Raw genomic sequence first — 22440 nt, forward strand, 5'->3', positions numbered from 1 at the left:
ACAATGCTCATTCAGAACAACTATTTAACATAATTAATTACAATTAATGGTGCAAATGACTAGAAAGAAAGTTTATGATAAAGTATAGATAAATACATAATTAAAGATTTAATTATTAATTTTAAAAGTGAAATTTTTGGAATTTGTCGAATTATAACTGTATAAATAAATATCCGTCTGAATAATAGTAGAATATAAATATTATCCTTTTTTAGTCGTCAAAGGATATTTGAAAATTGAAATGTTTAGTCACGACAAAGTTTATTTAATTGTTTATATATTAGAATGAAGATTATTTACAATAATAATTATTATTCTATTATTTATAATATTTTATATTATTTATATTTTTATTTAGTAGACAATTTTTATTTTATAATTTTGTACAACTTTTAAAAAACTTTAGAAATAGAATATATTATTACAATTTCTTATATATTTAATGTTTTAGTTTATAAAACTTATCAGTATTACTTATTTACGAAAACTATGTGATTTCTTAAACACATGGAAGAAATTTCAGAATAACAAATTTCACATATTTTTATATTTCGTTTTAAATAATGCAAAATTTCAAATATTTCATAATTAATTTTTAAAAGAAATATATGTGTTCTTTTAACTAAAAAAATAAATGTATTTATTTGATATTTACTAAAAATTAGATATAAATAAATTATAATATAATAAAAAGACTATTTAATTGAAAGAAATAAAAATTATAAAACAAATATTAGTTTAATAAAAACTCAACTAACTGAATTGTTATTAAAGGGTTTTCTTTCTGTTGAATGAATTTTGTTCCATAATTCATTCAACAAAATCTTAAAATCAATTAAAAATTAATTATTATTCTTTGATTGATTAATAAATTATTTAATTCTTTACATATTTGATAATATGTTTGGAATTAATTGTAATAATTTATTTATACAGTATTAAATAAGTGAAAAATATTTGATGATCCTTGTATTTAAAATTTCTCGGACTAAATTTAATTATAAACTTAAGTTAATTAGACAAAAAAACTTGTTCATATTAAAAATAAATAAATAATAAATATTAGCAACTACAAAGTTATATCATTTCCATCATTAAAAATTTTAACAATTTTATTTGTATTCAATTGTTATTGTAATTATTACAAGTAAACTTTGTTAACTTTAGTTAAATGAATAGAATTGAATGTTATAATTTTTTTAAATTTTCAATTATTATCAATCTACAAGAAGCATTGATTTTTTTAAAAAATCTATATTTTTCAAAACATGTAAAAGAAATTGTATATAAAATTATTTTAATTAATATTCAAATATTTGAAAATGCATTGTTAATACTATTTTAAAGTTATAAAGTTTTTTCATTCAAAAATAATTATTTTATTTAATTTTTGCTAAAAATTACATCAAAATCAACAAAATTTACATAAATCAAACAATTAAGTTTAAGTCATACTTAATAATTAAATATATAGTAGAATCAAAAGTTATTATTAAATATATATTAATTTGATCAAAATTTCAATTAAGTTAATTGTTACCAATGAGTTTTCTTTCAGTAGAATGAATTATATTACATATTATATACCATATATACTAACTTTGTACAATTTTCATCATTATAAATTATTGATATAGTTTCTTATAGTAAAAAGTTATATTTAAGTTTATTATTTTATTATTATATTATTATATTTAGTTATTTAATATAACTCACAAAAGTAAATTAATAAATAGAAATTTTATTCCTCGTCAAAGTTGATGAGATATCAATTTCAAATACAGTGTTTGAAAAATATATTATTACTTTTATAGTAATGAATTGTTGTCAAATATTTACAGTAGAAAGTAAATGTTTTTAATTAGTAATAGTTTTTATTTATTTTTAAATATTTATATTTTACAATTTTTAACAAGTATTTCTTATTTATACAGAAACTATGTGATTTTTAAAATACATGGAAGGAATTTAAACTATCCAAAACACATGTACATAAAATTTAACAGTCTACGATTATATTTATTTGTATAAATTATTTTAAATAATGAAGAATTGAATACATTGTTAATATAATTTTAAGATGTGTCATAAATTCGTTTATTAATATAAATAATAAAAACATAATTTTTACTTTAAATAAATTAAAGATTAATTAAAATTAAGCCATATTTCTTCAATAATTACAATATATAAATTATAAATTCTAACACAAAGACATTTAATTAGTAGCAACGAAATTTATCAAATAAATATTAATTTAATCAAAAACTCAATTAAGTTAATAATTATTAATGAGTTTTCTTTTAGTTGAATGAATCATGATGCAAAATTTATACCATTCTTAAAATCAATCAAGAAATATAAAAAAAATTAATTAGTCTTTAAAATGGTGACCATTGAAATAAGTTAATAATAAAAGTAAAAACTAAATTCATTTTAATTTAATTTTTTATGATAACGGATAAGAATTTTTTACAAGTACTCTTTTAAGTAATATAAGATAATCAAAAAATAAAAATAATTAAAAATTGTAATATGATCAAAAAATCAAATCAAATATAAACCCTTAGTTAAAATATTGAAAACAATCAAACTTTCAAAAAATAAATATAACATAATTTTTCTTTATTTAAAATATAATATACGGTAAATTTAAAGTAATATGTTAATATTTTTGTTAAATAATTATATTTTATAATAAATATATGTATAAAGTGTTTTAAAAAAGTTTTTACTTATTTAAAACACTTTACATTTTTATGCTATTCCATTTTTTAATATATACATAAATAATAATAATTAGTGGCTAATAAAAGTTTCATGTGTACATTGTAAATTAATAAAAATGAGTAAAATTCATGATAATATACACGTATAATTTATTCGCTGTTAATATAATTGGTAATTTAATTAGCATAACATAATTCAAAAACCAATAAATAATATATTTTGATAACTTAATCGAAACTATAATCTAGTTGTAAGAGTTTCCACATAGAGCGAATTATTTACGATAAATTAAAGTTAATACCCAGTCGATCGTAATTAATAGACCAGTTAGAATTTATTAATGCGTTTTTCATAATTTATCCACACACTTGTGTTCATTAAGCCGGCGGGGTTAATGTGCCATATGCTAAGTAAGATCCATAGCACCCACTCAAAATGATAATGCTCGAGGAACACGAAAAAATGTTTGTACCTCGTCAAGAACGGAGCTAATGAATGTGTCAAAGACGTTGTGCAAGAGGTTCATTCATAATTTCTCCAGTTTGAATGGGCGGAAAATGTTTAATATCGCAATGTAAATAATGTGTGGGCCCACTGTACCATAAACAGTTTTGAGCGCTTGTTGACGATAATTTTAAGCTGTATAATTATTTATCGATGTGGGTGATGTACAGAAACAGTTTTCTGCGATGTACAATACAATTATCGACTGAAACATTGTAATTTTATTAATTTTTTCAACGTCTACCAGCAAATATCAACGGTTGAGTTACCATGTCACCATGAATAATTTACACTTTTAATTAAAACTGTCATTGCCACTGCCCCGTCACATTTTATTCAATAAAAATGTTTTTCTGCCACAAAAATAGCAAACAGAAAGTAATAATATGGAAGAGGAAATAAAAATCGTATCCATCGGTTCCCAGAAGTCATTCACATTCAACAATACATTTTTCATTACTTCTCTCTCGTCTTCACGTCGCATTTCTTAATGGTCCGTTATAATGCATGAATATCACAAACACAAAACTCAATAAGTGATAACCAGTTCTTATGGCTCTCGAAAATTGCATAAGCAAACATTATTTTAAGACTCTTAAAAAAAACAATAAGAAACGATTAGGTGATAGCTTATAGTGAAAACACATTTGTTTAAAGATCGCCACCAGTAAATAGTGTAAATAAACAGTAAACTGGGCATTAACAATACATAAAAGCCGATGTGGTTGACCCTACTGTTTGAAGATGCTTATAGCGGGTTTCTCCGGGAATAGTTAAACAAACACCGAGTAGTGTTTTAGCCTTTTCTAAAACAAATTTGATCTTATGTTAGCCATTGTAATCGCACTGCTACTTTGAAGAGCAACCAAAGAATTTTTTTGTATTTTAATTCCAAGTTTAGCTAGATAAACGACGACATAGTACATTTATCAAGATGCATATTAATCACTACTTTGAAGTCCGACCAAAGGAAACATATGTGGTGTAATCTAAGATTTAATAAAATAAGCAACGAAGGTGGGCAAAATTTTAAGATATAGTGATTTTAATCACTCAAGAATCCTTAATTTTTGTTAAAAACAACAAAATTTTTGAGTATAGGAAAGTACTATGCATGCACATTTTTATAAACTGTATTTGAATTTTGATATAAAATTAGAAGCAGGGCTTTGAAATAGTATTAGTTTAATTCGCACTATAATAATGTCAATTTCTGGCAGTATATTTTGTAAATTAATAATATAAATCCATTTGTTTATTTTATTCAAAGCATTCAATAACTCAATCACATTCCTTCTACCCAGCACCAGTGTTTAATATTATAATGTAAACTAACGATACAAATACAAAATTCCATTTAGATGTAAAGCATCTTTAATTATGTATATAATAACTTTTTAATAGTGTCACTTTAAAGTTGGTAAACTTTTCCGATGCCGTTAAAAATGCATTAAACTTTCGAGCCAGTCGAAAAAGTATAAATTAATTATATTCATCCAGCAAAAACAAGTCAATACAGGGAAAATGCATAAAATAAATGAATATGTAGAATGATTGATTATGTGTGTGTTTCAAAGTCTAGACACGCTTTAAATTATTTATCAAACTGAATTGACAAGTTGACAGAGAGGCACAACACACTAATTATGGTCAAAGAATGGATTTCAACCTTGCGTAAACAACAACATAAATTATCAGGAATAACTGTGGAAAAATATTTTAAGATTTAAGTATAAAAATTTGAAGAAAAATATTTTTAATTTAGTTAGCTAAATTTATGTTCTTATAATAATTATTGTTATAATATTATTTTGAAGTTTGTAAATTAAAAAACATATATTCCTGTCATATTGATAATAAACATAAAGTAAGGTAGATCAATATTCTTAATTTTAAATATTTTATTTATTTATTTATTTTATTTAAATGAAATATTTTATTATTTTTAAATTTGATATTAAATATTTGGATTTTTTTACATTTAAGTAAAATATTCTAATATTTTTTAATTTTCAATTAAATATATTATTTTTTCAAATTCTATATTAAGTATTTTGATTTTTTAAATTCAAATTTAATAATTTTGAATTAAATATTTTAATTTTTTAATTTTAAATTAATTATTTTATTATTATTATTATTTTAATTTAATATTTTACATGTTTTTAAATTAAATTATTTAATTTAATACTTTTTAATGTTATTTTAATAAAATTTAAATTAAATATTTAAATTTTAAATTAGATACATATTTATTACCATATTTTTAATTTGAATTAAATACAGTATTTTTTATTAAAATTAATGTTTTTATTTTTGTTATTTTTAAATTAATTTTTTTAATTATTTTTAATTAAAATTAAATATTATAATTGTTAAACATTTTAACTATATCTTTTTATATAGAATTAATAAAGTATTTTTATTTAAATACACATATTTATGTCAATTAATATTCTTGAATATATTATTATAGATATATTTATATAATAATAAATTGGATTACGTAAAATAAAAATGTTTTTACTCAGATTTATTCATTCTTGTATAAAATATACATTCCTATAATAACAATAATTTTGAAAAATAAAAGCGTGAAGAAAATTTAAAATGTTAATTGTGCAAATCAAATTGTTCTTAAACCTTCTACTCTGGTAGAAACTATTAATATTCTAATTTAATTTATATTCGTCTACATGTATGATATGAATGAACCTTTCAACTTTGATTAGTTGATTCAAGATGCAATAAATAAGTCAGGAATTGTACAGGGAAAAAATGCAATAATATTTAGATTTCTGTTTGATAAGATAACATTATTCTATAGCTGTAACCAAATTTCAGATTGGCTTCTCTATAAACTCTAAAGAAAATGAATCACCTTGTATTTTTGTATTATACAAAATTTCAAATAAACCTTACATAATAATTATATTTATACGTATTATTATAATTATAATTATAATTAAACCAATTTCAAATTGAATATGAAAAATTAAAACGAAGTATTTTGAAACATTTTTTTAATTATTCTATTGTTCAATATAATTATTTGTGCTTACACGTGTAAACCATGTACACTAATTATTTTTTATTGTTACATAAAAAACATTAATTACAGTAATAAATTTAATAATTAATAAATATGTTGATAGCACTGTTATTCAACGAAAATTTTTCTTCTAAATTATTATTTTCTTTTCATTAAAATAAAGGTTTCTAGGTTCGTTGACATAAAAAAATTGAAGGTGCAACTTTAGATTTTGATCAATGTGTATTAAGGTACTTGATCAATGTACAATCAATTCACTTTGTTAAGTTAAGTTGGTTTGTCCTATTTTAACTACCTCTAGCTCTTCTACAATTTAAACTACAATTTTTATTACCACTTTGTATACCTATATGTGTACAAGGAATGTGTCCTTTTCTGGTTTCAGCAAATTAATGATAAATTGAAGACTACCAATACCAAAACTGTTGTCAGTAAGATTATCACCATCAATTTTTTATTTTTTTCTGTAATCTATAAAAAACCAGTTGAAATTTGACATACGTTGTGTGTCAACAATTTATTACGAGTTAAGAGATATCGCTCATCTCTATAATGTAAACAGCATGACGTCTGAACGTATATATTTCATATGAAGACACCGTCTACGTTCATCTTTGGTTGTGCTTATTTTGTCGGTCGAGACTTGAAAAAATGTCGACCATTACCATGCGAAAATATTGCACGGACTAGTAATTTTATAATTAGATAACCTTCGGCGGCGTACAGAGATTTACACTTCTTTCCAATGCAAATGGAGAAGTTGCACAAAAAGTTAATTATGAAACACCTGTTCGTATATTTTTTTATGTGGTCTCCTATTTTGTATTAATTATTGGCTTTGTTGGCGTTGCGATAAAACGCGATTACTACATTAGGAATGCATTTAATTTTCTAATATATCTACTATCTCAGCAATAAATTTTTATGGTCCGCATTAACATAAAATAATTTGCATATTTGGATATGGTATACATTAATTATGGTTAATATTGACTACGAAATTAGCAGTCCAAATATTTACTTCTGAAGAACAATAAGCTACAAATTAGAATATTTGTTTATTAATTATTAAATTTATTACTGTAATTTAATGTTTTTTATGTAACAATAAAAAAATAATTAGTGTGCATGGTTTTCTGCCAACATATTTGTTTTGATGAACAATTACTTAGTAATAATATTGTTTTGTACCGACAAATTAAAGAGTAACCTCAAAATGATTAAAATATCAGACACAAATATAATATACATTGTTCAAAGTCACATTCTTATTAGTTAACTTTAATGATTTTTGTTTTTACTGTAATTGCAAGTACATTTTCTATCTAACAATTGGGCTGAAAAGTTCGTAGGCTAGCATAGAAAAAATCTTTTTTTTTTATAGAATTTGATTTTATTATTCAATATTGTTGTCTTCGATGGCGTCCCAGATCGATACAGTTATTCCAGCAATTTTTCAACTTTTTGATCCTGCCCTAAAATTAAAAAATTAATTTTCCGGAAGGTCTGCAAAATACTTCTCCGTAAGCTGAATTTTTTATTGATGATCTTTTGAGGTTTGGGAAGAAATAATAGTCCGATGGACCTAATCTGACGAATAAGGTGGATGGGGAAGCAATTGGAGCCTTAAATCGATGCTCTTGTGTGCCGCCGCATTATCTTTCAAAAACAATTTTTCCGGTGAGGCCGTTTTCCAGCGATATAGGACTTCAATCACTCCAACAATTCACAGTAATACTCGCTGTTGGAGGTTTTTCCTTTTTCGAGGTAGTCCACGAAGAGTATGCAATGACAATCAGATCGGAGGACCGCTACGGACTTCATCGGCAGTGGAGTTTTCGGCCACCATGAAACTCTCGAAACCAATATTTCACGGTGTAATCTGAAGGAGCATTAACCCCATAATATTTATCCAACTTTTCTTTTGTTTCCTTCGCCGTTTTGCCTCTCAAAAATAATGTTTTATGAGAGAACGAAAATCATGATGCCAAACACGTAAGCGAAAATCAGCTGTTAAAACAAAACTAAAAGCTGTATCGCGCTGAAATTTGAGATGTCAGCCTAAATATGAGTGGGCTATAAGGCATCATAATCTTTTTCACGATTTCAGCTCACCTGTTATATTTTTGTGCATCAGGAATATGTCCCTTTAAAGTCAATGTTTATTTAAATATAGAGCAAATGGTACAAAAGAAAATAATTTTACATTGGATAACAGTGTTGCCAACATACGTGTCATTATTAACAGTTAGTAGTAATGTTGTAAAAACTTTGTAGTGATAAATTAGAGAGTAACCTTAAAATGATTTAATTAAGTGATAACAGGTACCTTGACCTCTGTTCAAAGAAATGTAATTAGAATAATATAAAAGAAAAATAAAACAGTATTACCAATATAATCGTTCTTATTGACAGTTATTTAATAGTAATAACTTTGTGCTGACAAATTACTGAGTAACTTCACAGTGAAACAACTGATACAGTACTGATGAAAAGTACCTAGACTGATGTATTACATATTGTTCAAAGACATATTTTTATTAGTTAACTTTAACAGCCCTTCAATATCAAATAGTCGAACTATGTTTATTTAAATAGAGAGAATATAATATAAAAGAAAATTAATTTAAATTGAAAGTTATTTAATAGTAATATTTTTATAACTTTGTACTGACAAATTACAGAGTAACCTCAAATTGAATTAACTGTTAGTGATGAAAAGTACCTAGACAGATGTAGTACAGGTTGTTGAAAGACATTTTTATTGGTCAACTTTAATAGCCTCTGGTTTTTCTATAATTATGGCTACATTTTCTATTAACACTTTATACGTCTTTTTGTGCATCAAGAATATGCCTCTTCAAGACCAAAGAACCACGCTTTGTTTATTTAAATATAGAGAAAATGATAAAAAAGAAAATAAATTTGCATTGGATAACAGTGTTGCCAACATAACAGTTATTTAAAAGTAATATTATTAGAACTTTGCACTAACAAATTAGAGAGTCTCCACAAAATGAATTAAGTCAGTGTAGTACACGTTGTTCAAAGATGCATTTTTATTGGTTAATTTTAGCAGTCTCTAGATCTTCTCTTACTATTGCTACAAGTTTGTTATAATATTTTATACACCCACTTTTGCATTAGGAATATGGCCCTTCAACGTCTAAAATTCGAATAATGTTTATTTAATTAGAGGGAAAATAATATTTATAATATATAAATTTGTTTGACAGTAGTACCAATATATTTGTCTTCAATGAAAATATTGTTGTAACTTTGTATTGATAATGTAACCTTAAAATGATTTAACTGGCAATGATGACAAATACCTTGACAAATGTAATACATGGTGTTTAAAAATTTATCTTTAACAGAAACTAGATATTTTGTAATATAATAATATAACCAAATAATCTTTATTTTAATATATGTTAGAGAAAATATTATTAAAGAAAATAAATTTAAAAAAATCAAGATATAATATAATTCACTTAATCAGTTTTTTAATATATAAATATATTAAAATATCATAATTAATAATTTAATACTTAATTAAAAGAAATAATTTGTATATAAATATAAATAAAACTTCTTCTAATTCTATTTATAATGTTTGCACCACTAATCTGGCAACTAAAATATCCATTCTAAATGAAAAAAAAAAATACAAACAATTATCTTTATTACTCCTTAAATGTGTGATTATAAACCGTGTAAGTCTATGCAGACGGCAAAATAAGATCTACTTTGATGTTGTTCTTTTACACCAATGTATATCTGAATACTTTTTAATTAAACTGACTCCACAGACACTTTAAGTTCATGGCGTATTAGCAAGAAAAGTACAGATAATAATTTTATTCAGAGACTAGCAAAAAACCTGTTTTCAACATTCTGCGGTCATTTTAAAAGGGATCTCGACTATGGGGCTATTTTTAAACATTGTTCAGACGCAGGACATGAAGACCAGTTTATGTAACTTACGGGAGGCAATAGAATACAATCGGAATCAAAGGACGGCCACGCCGAATGCCCTGCAACACCGTGCCTGGTAACAGCTGAAATGAAGACAGCTTTATGACACGTGGCTTTCAGACGTGTTATTAGGGGGAGCACATACAGATGTGTCCTCGAACTTGTACTTGTTGCAAAAAGGTTTTTTTAATTCAATTACAATCACAAATACTTTGATACAAATAAACAAAAGAAATAATCGTTGGTCGACAACTGTAAGAAGTGCAATGTATTTCAGATTTCTGGTGGCAATCCAAAACAGAAACTAAATTCATGAAACCCAGAAATGTTGGTCTGACATTTGTCAAGTAATTAGTCCGTCGCACTTAAATTAGTTTGGTGCATTATAAATACACATCAAAAGCAAATCGCATAGTGTCCGCCTATTGTCAAGTTTATTCGGCGTGTCTGAAAACGGGGGATAATTCGTTAGGAAGGCATCTTGCCAACATTCCATGAAAAACACGCTGCAGAAAATTATATTAGTTCCACAAGAATACGCGTTAGTCTAACTTTGTTTAGAAATTTCTAAATCCTCGCAAATGCTACTTTGGTAGACTGCGTTATTCGGTTGCTGCAAAACTTCGGCACTAAAATAGTCGGCTTTCCCCAGATATGAATACCAAGCTTTAAATTTTGATGATGAATTTCCTAGCTTCTTAAAACTTCATGTAAATAAAAATATAGACTTTCATATTCCCCTGCAGAATATTGCCCACTTATATTTTTATCGTGTCTAATTTATTATTTCTTAAACAAAAACTAATTATTTCATTTTATATGAGCATCAAATGCTTAGAACGTACGTATTGACGAGTTTAAAGACAATGACCAGAAGGAACTGCGAGGAACAGCAACCAAACATCCATATATCATTATCACTTCTATATGGAGGTCCAATAAATCAATTAAAACAAGCATAGAATCGCATGGCGGACAAGTGCAAAAGGTTACGTCCTGTGAGGTCAACGTTCACAACAATACGAAGACCGTCAAATTACCAACGCGCAGATACACACACAATATAAAACGCGCAGAGCAATAATACATATGTAATAAGTGGTAACAATGGTGGTATTAATCATTTGATTATGCGAAGAGTCACCGGGCATGTTTCAGCACGTGTTCTGGATGGCACGTGGGCACGTAAAAGGGTCCGATACGTGGATGTGAGGAAGTCAATTCACAACACCCACTGACAGATCGCGCATGCAGGGTCGCAATCAATTAGAATTTAGGAGGTTACTATGTCAGCTTTAATTGGATATTAATGTTGAAGAGATGATACTTTCTTTAAAAGAATTTAAAATAGAATAACCATCTTATACTTTTAGGTTTGGAAATTCATGTTGTAATGTTTTAGAGAATTATACACATTAAAATCCAGTAGGCTAGTTTTTAAAACTAACAAATTAAGTTTACTTTATTCCTTTAATAAAAGTTTTTCAAGAACTTTGTCAATGAAATGTATAATAATAATAATTTTAAGAGCAACAATCGGTATTATTTCCAATTGTTTAGTCCAAGATGAAGATTATAATAAATGTGGGATTGGGACTTTTATAGAATGAAATTATCTCAATAATAAATGATTAAAATAAAATTACGAATTAGTATGATTTTGAATCCATTAATTTTTCGAGTTTGAAGGTAACAGAACTAAGATACAACAACAATAATAATAATTTTATCAAAGATTACACGTAGTGTAAAAAGAAAAAGAGAAGATATAATATACATCTATAAAATATTTAATGTTTAAGTTATTAGAATTATCTTTACAAGCCTTCAGGATTAAAAATAATTTAATATATTTTAATATCAAATTTATTCATTATAATAATTTAATTTATTAAATGGATTATTAAGTGTTAAACACAAATCCTTGGTAGCAGCAAATGGTATGATCCTGAAAATATTAATTTTTGAAATGGGTGGTAGAACTAAAATATAGCAATAATAACATAAATTTTAAAACTGAAAGATTTATTTAAATATATATTAAACTAGACTGGATTTATAAAATGATGAGTTAGAAGTTGAAATTACCCATTACAAATTTTAAAAGGATTTTAAGATTGAAAATTGTTTTAATATGAAATTTATTAAATTTTAAATTATATTTATAAATGATTATTGAATAGTTTCTAAGTAGTAAGATATAAATAAATTTGAAATATTATAATTTTTAAATAATAACAAAGAAACTAAACTAAAACTTTTCAATGTTTCAATCAGATAAAGAGAAAATAAAACCAGGCTGGATTAGCACAAATTTTAACAAATAAATAAATAAAATAAAATTTGTTTGTTATCGTATATTTAAATTTTCACGAACAGGAACCAGTCGTCAAGATTTTGGAGATTTAACTCTTTGGAATTTTTATAATAATTAAATAATTTATATATATATATATATATATATATATATATATATATATATATATATATATAGTAGTATGTAGGGAATTTGACATTTTAAATAAGCAATAAAATCAACAGTTTTACTGCAAAAAATATTGTATACAAAATAAAAAGTGTAATTACTATTAGTCTAATAATAAAAGATGAAGATTTATTGAAGTTAATTTGAAACTTCCTTTTACAAATTCTCTGAATTATAAATAATTCAATTTACCAAATAATTATATATAATTTTTATAAAATAACATTTTCTTATTTTGGAATTGTAAACAAACAAAATCATCCAATTAGTAACACCAATACTTATAATTCTGAAGCATTTCTTCTATTTTGAAGTATTTTGGCAGAATTTGAAATTTTAAATAAATAATAAAAATAATTTTTTAATAATATCAAAAATATTGTAAAATTAGTTTAATAAATATTATTTTATAATGAAATTCAATTTTAATAATTTAATTTATCAAATTGATTATTAAGTAATTATTAAATGGAAATATATAATTTTATTAAAATAACATTTTCATGTATTAAAATTATCTGAAACAAACAAGAATCATACAATTTAGTAAGAATTTAAAATTTTGAATAAGTAATAAAATTAATAATTTTTTAATAATTATAATAGCAGGCCAATTGAAAAGTCCCCGGTCTGACACAAAGCTGGTTGTGCTAGTATTAAATCCATATGATTTTTAGTTAGTACCAACATTCAAACGATACGTGTTAAAATTTGACCGCAGTCCGACCATTAGTTTGTGAGATATTGCGTTGTGAGTGTAGCAAGTTCTATTATTTGGAAAAAGATGGGAAAAAAGAATTTGTGTGCTGATAAAATATTGCTTTTTGAAGGGAAAAAATACAGTTGAAGCAAAATCTTGGCTTGATGAACACTTTCCAGGGTCTGCACCAGGAAAATCAACCATCATTGTTAAGTTTAAACGTGGTCAAATGAGCACCGAAGACGGCGAACGCAGTGGACGTCCAAAAGAGGCTGTCACCGACGAAAACATTAAAAAAGTTCACAAAATAATTTTGAATGACCGTAAAGTGAAGTTGATCGAGATAGCAAACATTGTGAAGATACCATTTGAACGTTTACATCATATCATTCACGAATATTTGTACATGAGAAAGCTGTGTGCAAATTGGGTGCCGCGCAAACTCACAACCGATCAAAACCAACAACGTGTTAATGATTTTGAGCAGTGTCTGAAGCTATTCATGCGCAATAAACCTGAATTTTTGCATCGATATGTGACAATGTATGAAACATAGTTCCATCATTTCACTCCGAAGTCCAATCGACAGCTAAGTGGACTGACTGCACACGATGAACCGGATCCAAAGCGAGGAAAAACACAACAGTCAGCTGGCAAGGTTATGGCACCAGTATTCTGGGATGTGCAATGTATAATATTCATTGATTACCTCCAAAAGGGCCAGACCATCAACAGCGATTTTTATATAGCGTTATTGGATCGTTTAAAGGATAAAATCGTTAAAAAACGGCCCCATTTGAAGAAGAAAAAAGTGCTCTTTCATTAAGTCAATGCATCGTGTCACAAATCAACGAAAACAATGGCAAAATTGCATGGGCTTCGAATTGCTTCCGCATCCGCCGAATCCGTCAGACCTGGCCCCCAGCGACTTTTTCCTGTTCTCAGACCTCAAAAGAAATTTAGCGCCAATGAAGAAGTAATCGCCGAAACCGAGGCCTATTTTGAAGCGAAAAACAAATCGTACTATAAAAATGGCATCGAAAAGTTGGAAGATCGCTATAATCGCTGTATCGCCCTCGAAGGCAACTATGATGAATAATAAAACCGAATTTTGCCAAAAAAAATTGTTTTACTATGGTAGACCGAGGGCTTTTCAATTGGCCTGTTAAGATAGGGAGGAAATAATGAAGTTAAACTAGCACTTTTTTACAAATTCACGGAATTATAAATAATTTAGAAAATATAATATATTTAATATCAAAAACATTTTAATAATTTGATTTACCAAATGGATTATGTAGTAGTTATTAAATAGCAATAAAGACATTAATACATTTTTATAGTTAATGAAGTCAATTCATTTAAATAATTTAATTTACTAAATCAAGTATTAATTAGTTATTATATAATTTTAATAAAACAATATTTTCATATATTAAAATTATTGGTAACAACAATAATCATCCAATTAGTAGCACCAATTCATATAATCCTGAAGCATTTTTTCATTTTGAAGATGACAGAAGTGTTTAGGGACAATTTGAAATTTTAGATAAGTAATAAAAATATTTTTTTGTTCAATTATTAGCACCAATCTGTATAATCCTAAAGCACGTCGTCCTAAGGTTTCAAGAATCTAAACGGTAAAATTTTGCAAATTCTCCAAATTATAAATAATTTAGTAAATATAAAATACTTTAAAAATTTAATTTACAAAATGTATTAAGCAACAATGTATAAATTTAATTTACTAAATGGATTATAAAGTAGTTATTGTAGCAATAAATAAATTTATAAACAATTTTGTAGATTGAAATTATCATAAACGAACAACTTAATGAAGCACCCAATTGGTAGCACCAATAGGTGTGCTCCTGAAGGCATAATAAATTAATTATGTTTTCAGGACAGGATATGTTTAATCATGTCAAGAGACGATAAATTAAATTCACTCATTAACAAGTGCGGAAGCTAACAAGTGATCATTTGTCAGAAACAAATGAGCACATTAATTCGGAAAGTTCCTGACGATTGACCACAACTAGCCCAACAGTTAACTGATAATAATATGTTTTAAAGGGCTTAAGATTAGGTACTGCCCACGTTGTTGTTGTTGTTACTTTACAACTAATTTATTATGTCGGAGGCCAAAAATAAATTTCCTCCTCAGTACGTCAGTAAACAGAATATAAATTATTTGAGTACTAAAAATTGTGATGTAGGAAGTGTACTATTTCCAGAGTAATCCAAACCGTCACAGATTCATTTTTCTCTCTCAAACAAATTAATATGTCTGGCTACGGGAACTCATTACTGTTTGCTAATCAATTCTGTTTCATACATTTTTTCAAAAGAACCTTTTTCCATTTTTTACCTTTTTTTAATAACAGTGCAGCCTCGTTAATTCTTTCCGTGCTTCGAACGAACGAGTCAGATTTCAGTCCGTTCAAAATAAATCCGCTTTCCATTGTTAATGTGTAGGTGCATTTTTCTTGGATTATTTCCAGCGGTGCACAATGAGACGACCTTGTCAAGGCATTTGGGTTTTAAAAAGCGACGGATTTAAATCAAATGTTTGCTTTGTTGAAACACAGCTTCAGCAGAATGTAATATTGACTGTACACAAACGTGTAATAAAAAGAAATATGACAAACCAGACATAATTTACCAGGAACAATTTTAATTCAGTTGTTAACTTTCTATACAAATATTATATCATCAGATATTCGCGAAATTGCATTCTTTACAATCTCATGACGTTAGATATGAAACATGTGTATGAGAGACATTAAAAAAATTTATTTGCTTAATGTCAGTGTGGGAATTGTAAATAAAAATTTTTATATCATATCATGGCATTAAATATACAGTTTTTAAATTATAAAATTGAAGCTGGAGGTATTCAACACAATAGAAGCCATAAGCGCATTATAGCACAATAACTTAAAATTCTTTTTAAAAACCAATTTCGTGGGTTATTATAGACGTAATCACTAAATAATGCCCGTTATTTGTTGCTCGACATCTAACAACAATGAGTTCTTAAGTGGTTTGTTAAAAGCGGTTTAAAAATATGCACTGATATATTTTACTGACTGCCATACCAATTAGTTCAATTGGCTGTATAAAATCGAGATTAGTTTAAAATAAACTTTACGACAATAGGAAAATTCTCTTGAATTTAATACGTACTATTTTTCAGAAATTTCCATTTGACCAAATGAAGCTGTATTTTACAGTAGCCAAGTACTTATTTTACATTAATTCCATAAATAGACACCTTAATTAATAAATTATTTTCAAGTTTTCCTCGAGCATGATTGACGTCAACTTCTTAGATACAGACGTGTTAAATTTTTAAATATAACAATAAAGAGTGACTAAAACATCGTGTACGTCATGCTACGTAACCTTTATCTCACTTGCATTTAAAATTAAGGAAGTTTATATAAAAAGATATTCATCGATCTGGTACACAAACAGGAGAATTTTGAATGATTTACTGGTTTTATTGATACCATTCATACTAAAATTACTTTCCATTATCATATTTTTGTATGTTCATAAAAACTAGCGACTCACTATAAAAAGAGTAATTTATTTTAAAATAAATTGATACATTTATAATGAAAACTGAAGTGATTATATTAATTTCAATAATTTAATTAATTAAATGGATTATGAAATATAATAGATGAAAGAACAGTAAAATTATATACTTATCTAAACAGAAGAAAATTATAATAAAATAGGCTGAATTTACAGAACAGTTGATGTGTAAAAAGTTGGAACTACCTAATAAAAATTTTCAGGATTAAAAATAGCTTAATATTTTTTTATATAACATTTATTCAATTTTAATAATTTAATCTATTAAATGAATTATTAAGCCGCTATTTAGAAATTTAAAATTTACCAACAAATTAAAAAATTTTATTACAATATTCAGTTCAGTAAAAGTTTTCCAAGAACTTGACAATAATCAACAATGAGTAAAAAATTGTAATCTCCTCAATTATACAGTTCAAGATAATGATGATAATATTATAAAAAAGGTAGAATTTACAAATTTTCATGATTAAAAATAATTATATTAATTTTAATATAAAATTTATTCAATTTCAATAATCTAATTTGATATATGGATTATTAAGCAGTTATTTAGAAATTTAATATTTATCAGTAAATTAAATGATTTTATTACAATAGATTATATTAAGTTCCTGTAATAAAAGTTTTTCAAGAACTAAACAACCTTCAATTATTTTAAGAGCAAACATTTCTCTCTAATTGTTATGATGAACATATAATAAAACTGAAAACATAATAAAACTTGGTAGAATTTTCTCAGAATGAAATTATCCCAAACATAAAACATTCAATTGTTAGTACCAATCGAAATGATCCTTAAGGCATTAGTTTTTAGGGTTTTTATTTAGAAGGTGGTAGAACTAAAATACAGCAATAATATCGTAATAATTTTAAAAACAAAAAATTCATAAATTATATACTAATCTAAAGAGAAGACGATGAAATTATAATTAAAGTAGGTTGAATTTATACAAAATAAATAAGTTCGAACTACCCTACAAATTTTCATGATTAAAAATAATTGAATAAATTTTAAATTTATTCAGTTTCAATAATCTAATTTGATATTAAATTTTAAATTTCTAAATAATAATAATCTAAAATTAATTTATTGTTAAATTTTAAATTTCTAAATAATAACAATAAATTAGTTTTTCAAGAATTTGAATATTCAATAACTTTAAGAGTAAAAAATTGTATTTTCTCAAATTGTGTGGTTCCAGATGATAATCAAATTGTTATCACCAATCAAAGTGACTCTTAGGGCATTAATTTTTGGTTGTTTATTTAAATAACAAAAAAAAAAATATAAACTAAACGAAAAAGAAGATTAACTTTTAATAAAAATAGATTGAATTTATTTTTAAATTAATGTTTAAAAATTTTCATAATACAAAATTGTAATAAATTTTAATATTAAATTTATTCAGTTTCAATAATCTAATTTGCTATATGAATATAATAAACAGATATTTAAAAATTTAAAATTTATCAACAAATTAAAACATTTTATTACAATATTCAGTTACTTTAATAAAAGTTTTTCAAGAACTTGACAATATTCAGCAAAAATTTGTATTCTCTTCAGTCCAAGATAATGATGTATAATAAATCTTTTGCAAATCTGTTACAAACAATTTAAAGATATTTATTGTTATGTTTAACTGACTTCAATAACAATTAGTAGTTCAATTACATATATGAAATCGCTTATTCATTTTTAAACATTTCCATTTAACCAAATAAAGCTGATTTTATTTTCTTTTGAAGTCAATTAATTCTATAAATAGATACCATATATAATTATAAATTCTTTTTTAATTTTGAGCGTGATATTGTTCTTCTCAACAAATGTCAAATTCTTAGACACAAACGTGATACATTTGAAAATAAAAATTAAAAGTTAGTAATTTGTACAATATACGATGCGTCATAAACTTATCTTCTTTTCATTTAAAAGTAAGGAAATTTATTAAAAAGAAGTTTTTTAGGTGTGGGGATATCTGGTACTACACATCCGGTGCTACTTAAGCTTGTTGTGTCAAAAAATTACAATTATTATATCTTTGGATCTTCGAAAAAACTAGTGACCCAATAATGTATGTATTTTTCCTAAATAAACTGATTAGCAGTAAGCCACAAGAGATTAAGCCAGTGTATTAATGTAAATTTTAAACAAATTTTATTTGTTGATCTTCATTCATTCTATTGTTACACTTCATCCATTAAATCTTGAGACATACATTCATTAAGACTTTTGTACAAAAAAAAACTGCAAATAAACCCTTACCAATTCTATATCCAGCTTTAGAAAGATATGTAGATAATAGAAAGACAAGAGATTAAGCAATGTCTCGATTATAGATTCAGGAGAGTTTCCAGATTCATCATTTTACAAATGGATGTCAAAATAAGCCGACTTATTAAAATGCTGTATTAATGTAAATTTTAAACAAATTTTATTTGTTGATTTTCATTCATTATATTGTTACACCTCATCCATTAAGCCTTGAGACCTACATTCAATAAGACTTTAGTACAAAAAAAACTGCAAATAAACCCTTACCAGTTCTATAACCAGCGTTGGAAAGATATGTAGCAAAGGTCCTCGTTTCGTGTGACGTTTGCCATTGGGTGCTGGAGCAGTTGTCGTTGTTCGTATAGACTTGGTGATTGTGAACGTACATCCCGGTCAAAAGGGAGGACCTAGACGGACAACACATGGGGGTAGTGACATACGCGTGTCTGAATTGGGCGCCGTGATCCCTTATAGTTTTCAATGTTTTGGGCATAAAGTTCAAGGAGCCGAGTTCCACATCTTGATCATCGGTCAGGATGAGGATGATGTTGGGCTTCCGTTTGGGATTGATGGGCGAGAATAGCTGCGGCTTCCGTCTGTTTCGCGCTTGATTGTAAGAATTACAGTCCACGACACTGACTAAAATGGTGAGGCAAGCGCACGCCACTAAATAACTGACCATTGTAATGACGGTGACAGGGAAACGGTTCCCTGGAATTAGACACGGCACTTTATGTCATTTTACTGGTATTTCTTGGGAAATACTGCGGTATTACAGCAACATACTCTTCGAAAGTTCAATCTCGATAGGTATACGCTGTATGCTTCTCTAAACCAACGACCGAGGACAACGAGTTATAAAAATAATGACCCGACGATTCTTCTTATCATCTTAAATGTACTCTTCGATTCACCGAATGACCTGGAAAAGAAAATATTTTAATAGTAAGCACCATAAAGTTCTCTATAAAAAATTTAATGTCTCATGTCGGAACAATCTTAAGTCACAAATATGTGTGTGTATCTTTAAGACGCAATAAATCGTTATTACACTGAAATGAAGAACCTTTAAGTTTATTTTTAGGACCCATTATTTTCGGGGTCGTTCATTTTTTAATAAGGCAAAAATGTCAAACCGTAAAGTAATAAAGACGGAGCACCAGACAAAATTGTGTTTTTAGTGCTTTAAAGTGAAGTTAACAAGTGAAAACTAAACAGAGTTTTCGACGTAATGCAACAGTCTATTCGCAAGTGAATCTGGAGAATTGTTCAGGGGTGGCTTCGGCCGTAACACGTGGAGCAACGTCCGTGAATGCCGGTGGTAATTTAGATTTTATTACCTTTGTTTTATGGGGACCGCAACGCCATAACGTAAAAGATGCGCCGGTTTTGCGTGATAGGAATATTCAAAGTGCATCTCGTGCCATACACCCATGCTCTGTACCGACACTTCATTAATTTCATATGGGACAATCTACGTATAACGTATACCTAGAGGACACCGATAACTCCGAGTGCATCTGAGTGGAAGCCTTATTCAAGTTATCACAGTTTATGGACTTCTAACAGTTTATTTCTATCTGCTGTAAGAAATATTATGGCGAATCGGAATGGAAATGGATTCACGTTTCAAGTAAATACAAATATTGCCTTGACAGTAAAATGCATGCATTTCTTCTTCACTACGACTATTTTAGATCAAATTTCAAAGACCAACGATTACATTTTATGCATGTCACTGGTCAACTGGCAGATTAATTTTATTTCCTAAATAATAAGACTAATAACATATTTCATTCCTTCAAATAGAACAGTTGCCCACAAAAAATGTTAATAAACTTCTTCCTATTTTAAAAACCAATAATGTGTATCTAAATATTGTGAAAGTTCAGCTCGTATTAGTAATGCAAAATAAATTGAGACATTTTTAGCAACAGGAAATTGACTGGAAGCTTACAATGTCCCATAACTAATTGCAAAGTAGCATACCGAGATCGTATCAACTTAATGTCTTCAGTTTCCGCTTTCAATAAAGTTAATTGGCTATGGCGGATAAATAATGTTAAAAAATGATGTTTAAAAACGCCCGTAAACTTTTTAAAAGCAAGTTGGGCGAGATTTACGATCATTTATTGTACAGGAAACATTTTAAACGTAACCACTATAAAATTTATGGGTAAATAAGTATAAACCATTTGCCAATACTTACGTGTTCAATACACAACTTTGGTGTCATTGATTTTACTGTTTTGAGATGATTTATTTATACGACAGATCGGTTTTATCGGTAAATTTCAAGTTATAAACTTGCGCCATCAAAGATATGCGCTCTTCTAAATGTCTACGATAAAATAATGCGACGCAATAATAAATTTCGAGTTTCCATCGCAAATATTCACGTGAGATTTCGGGATAAACTTTTGCACTTTTCAAGGTGCAATATACTGTTGATTTATTTATGAAATTATACCTATCAGAATAAAATATGCTTTTGCTATAATTTGAATATAGTTATAAATTTTTAAGTATATGCATTTCTTCTTCCATATTCTTATATCTTAATAATATTTTTTAACTTATTGTGTTATATTTTATATTAATATTCATATATTGATGAAACAAAATTAAGTTATACAATAAGTTAAAAAATATACTATTTTATAATTTACTGTATAATAAATACATAATTATAAATTTATGTAATCTATGTGTTTCTTTCTTTTACTATTATATGCGTATTCTGGTAATTTATTTGATTTTATAATGTGAATATTCCTATTATACTGATGTGAATAGGTTTATCAATCATATTCTTGCCTATTTTTTAATTACTATATTATAGATTTTGTTAATATTCATAATTTAATGATGTAACAAAATTATTGTTTATTGTATGAACAGAGGGCAGTTTAAAAATATGATCAATGTTTGTTGATCATAATTGTGTTTATTTTTTTAATTACTATATAGTTTATATTAATATTATAATTATATCTATCAAAATTACAAGTTATTTTTTTATTTTATAGCTTTTTTACGAATAGATTATAAATTTATATAATATATGCAATTTATTTTTCTATATTCTTATGAGTAGTCTA

The 22440-nt window shown here is 26.2% G+C and overlaps 1 protein-coding gene across 4 annotated transcripts in view; it reads right to left on the reverse strand.

Annotated features, from left to right (window-relative positions):
• The window catches only part of LOC109605850 (extracellular sulfatase SULF-1 homolog), a 126511-nt gene that overhangs the window by 46086 nt on the left and 57985 nt on the right, over window positions 1-22440 (reverse strand). For all 4 annotated transcript variants that reach the window (XM_049965939.1, XM_049965938.1, XM_049965936.1 and 1 more), the window contains one exon: window positions 19607-20261. In XM_049965939.1, coding sequence (XP_049821896.1) covers window positions 19607-20021 — 415 coding nt within the window. In that variant the 5' untranslated portion in view covers window positions 20022-20261. The remainder of the gene's footprint in view (window positions 1-19606; window positions 20262-22440) is intronic.

Source organism: Aethina tumida, chromosome 4 (assembly GCF_024364675.1).
Source record: "Aethina tumida isolate Nest 87 chromosome 4, icAetTumi1.1, whole genome shotgun sequence".
Lineage (NCBI taxonomy): Eukaryota > Metazoa > Arthropoda > Insecta > Coleoptera > Nitidulidae > Aethina > Aethina tumida.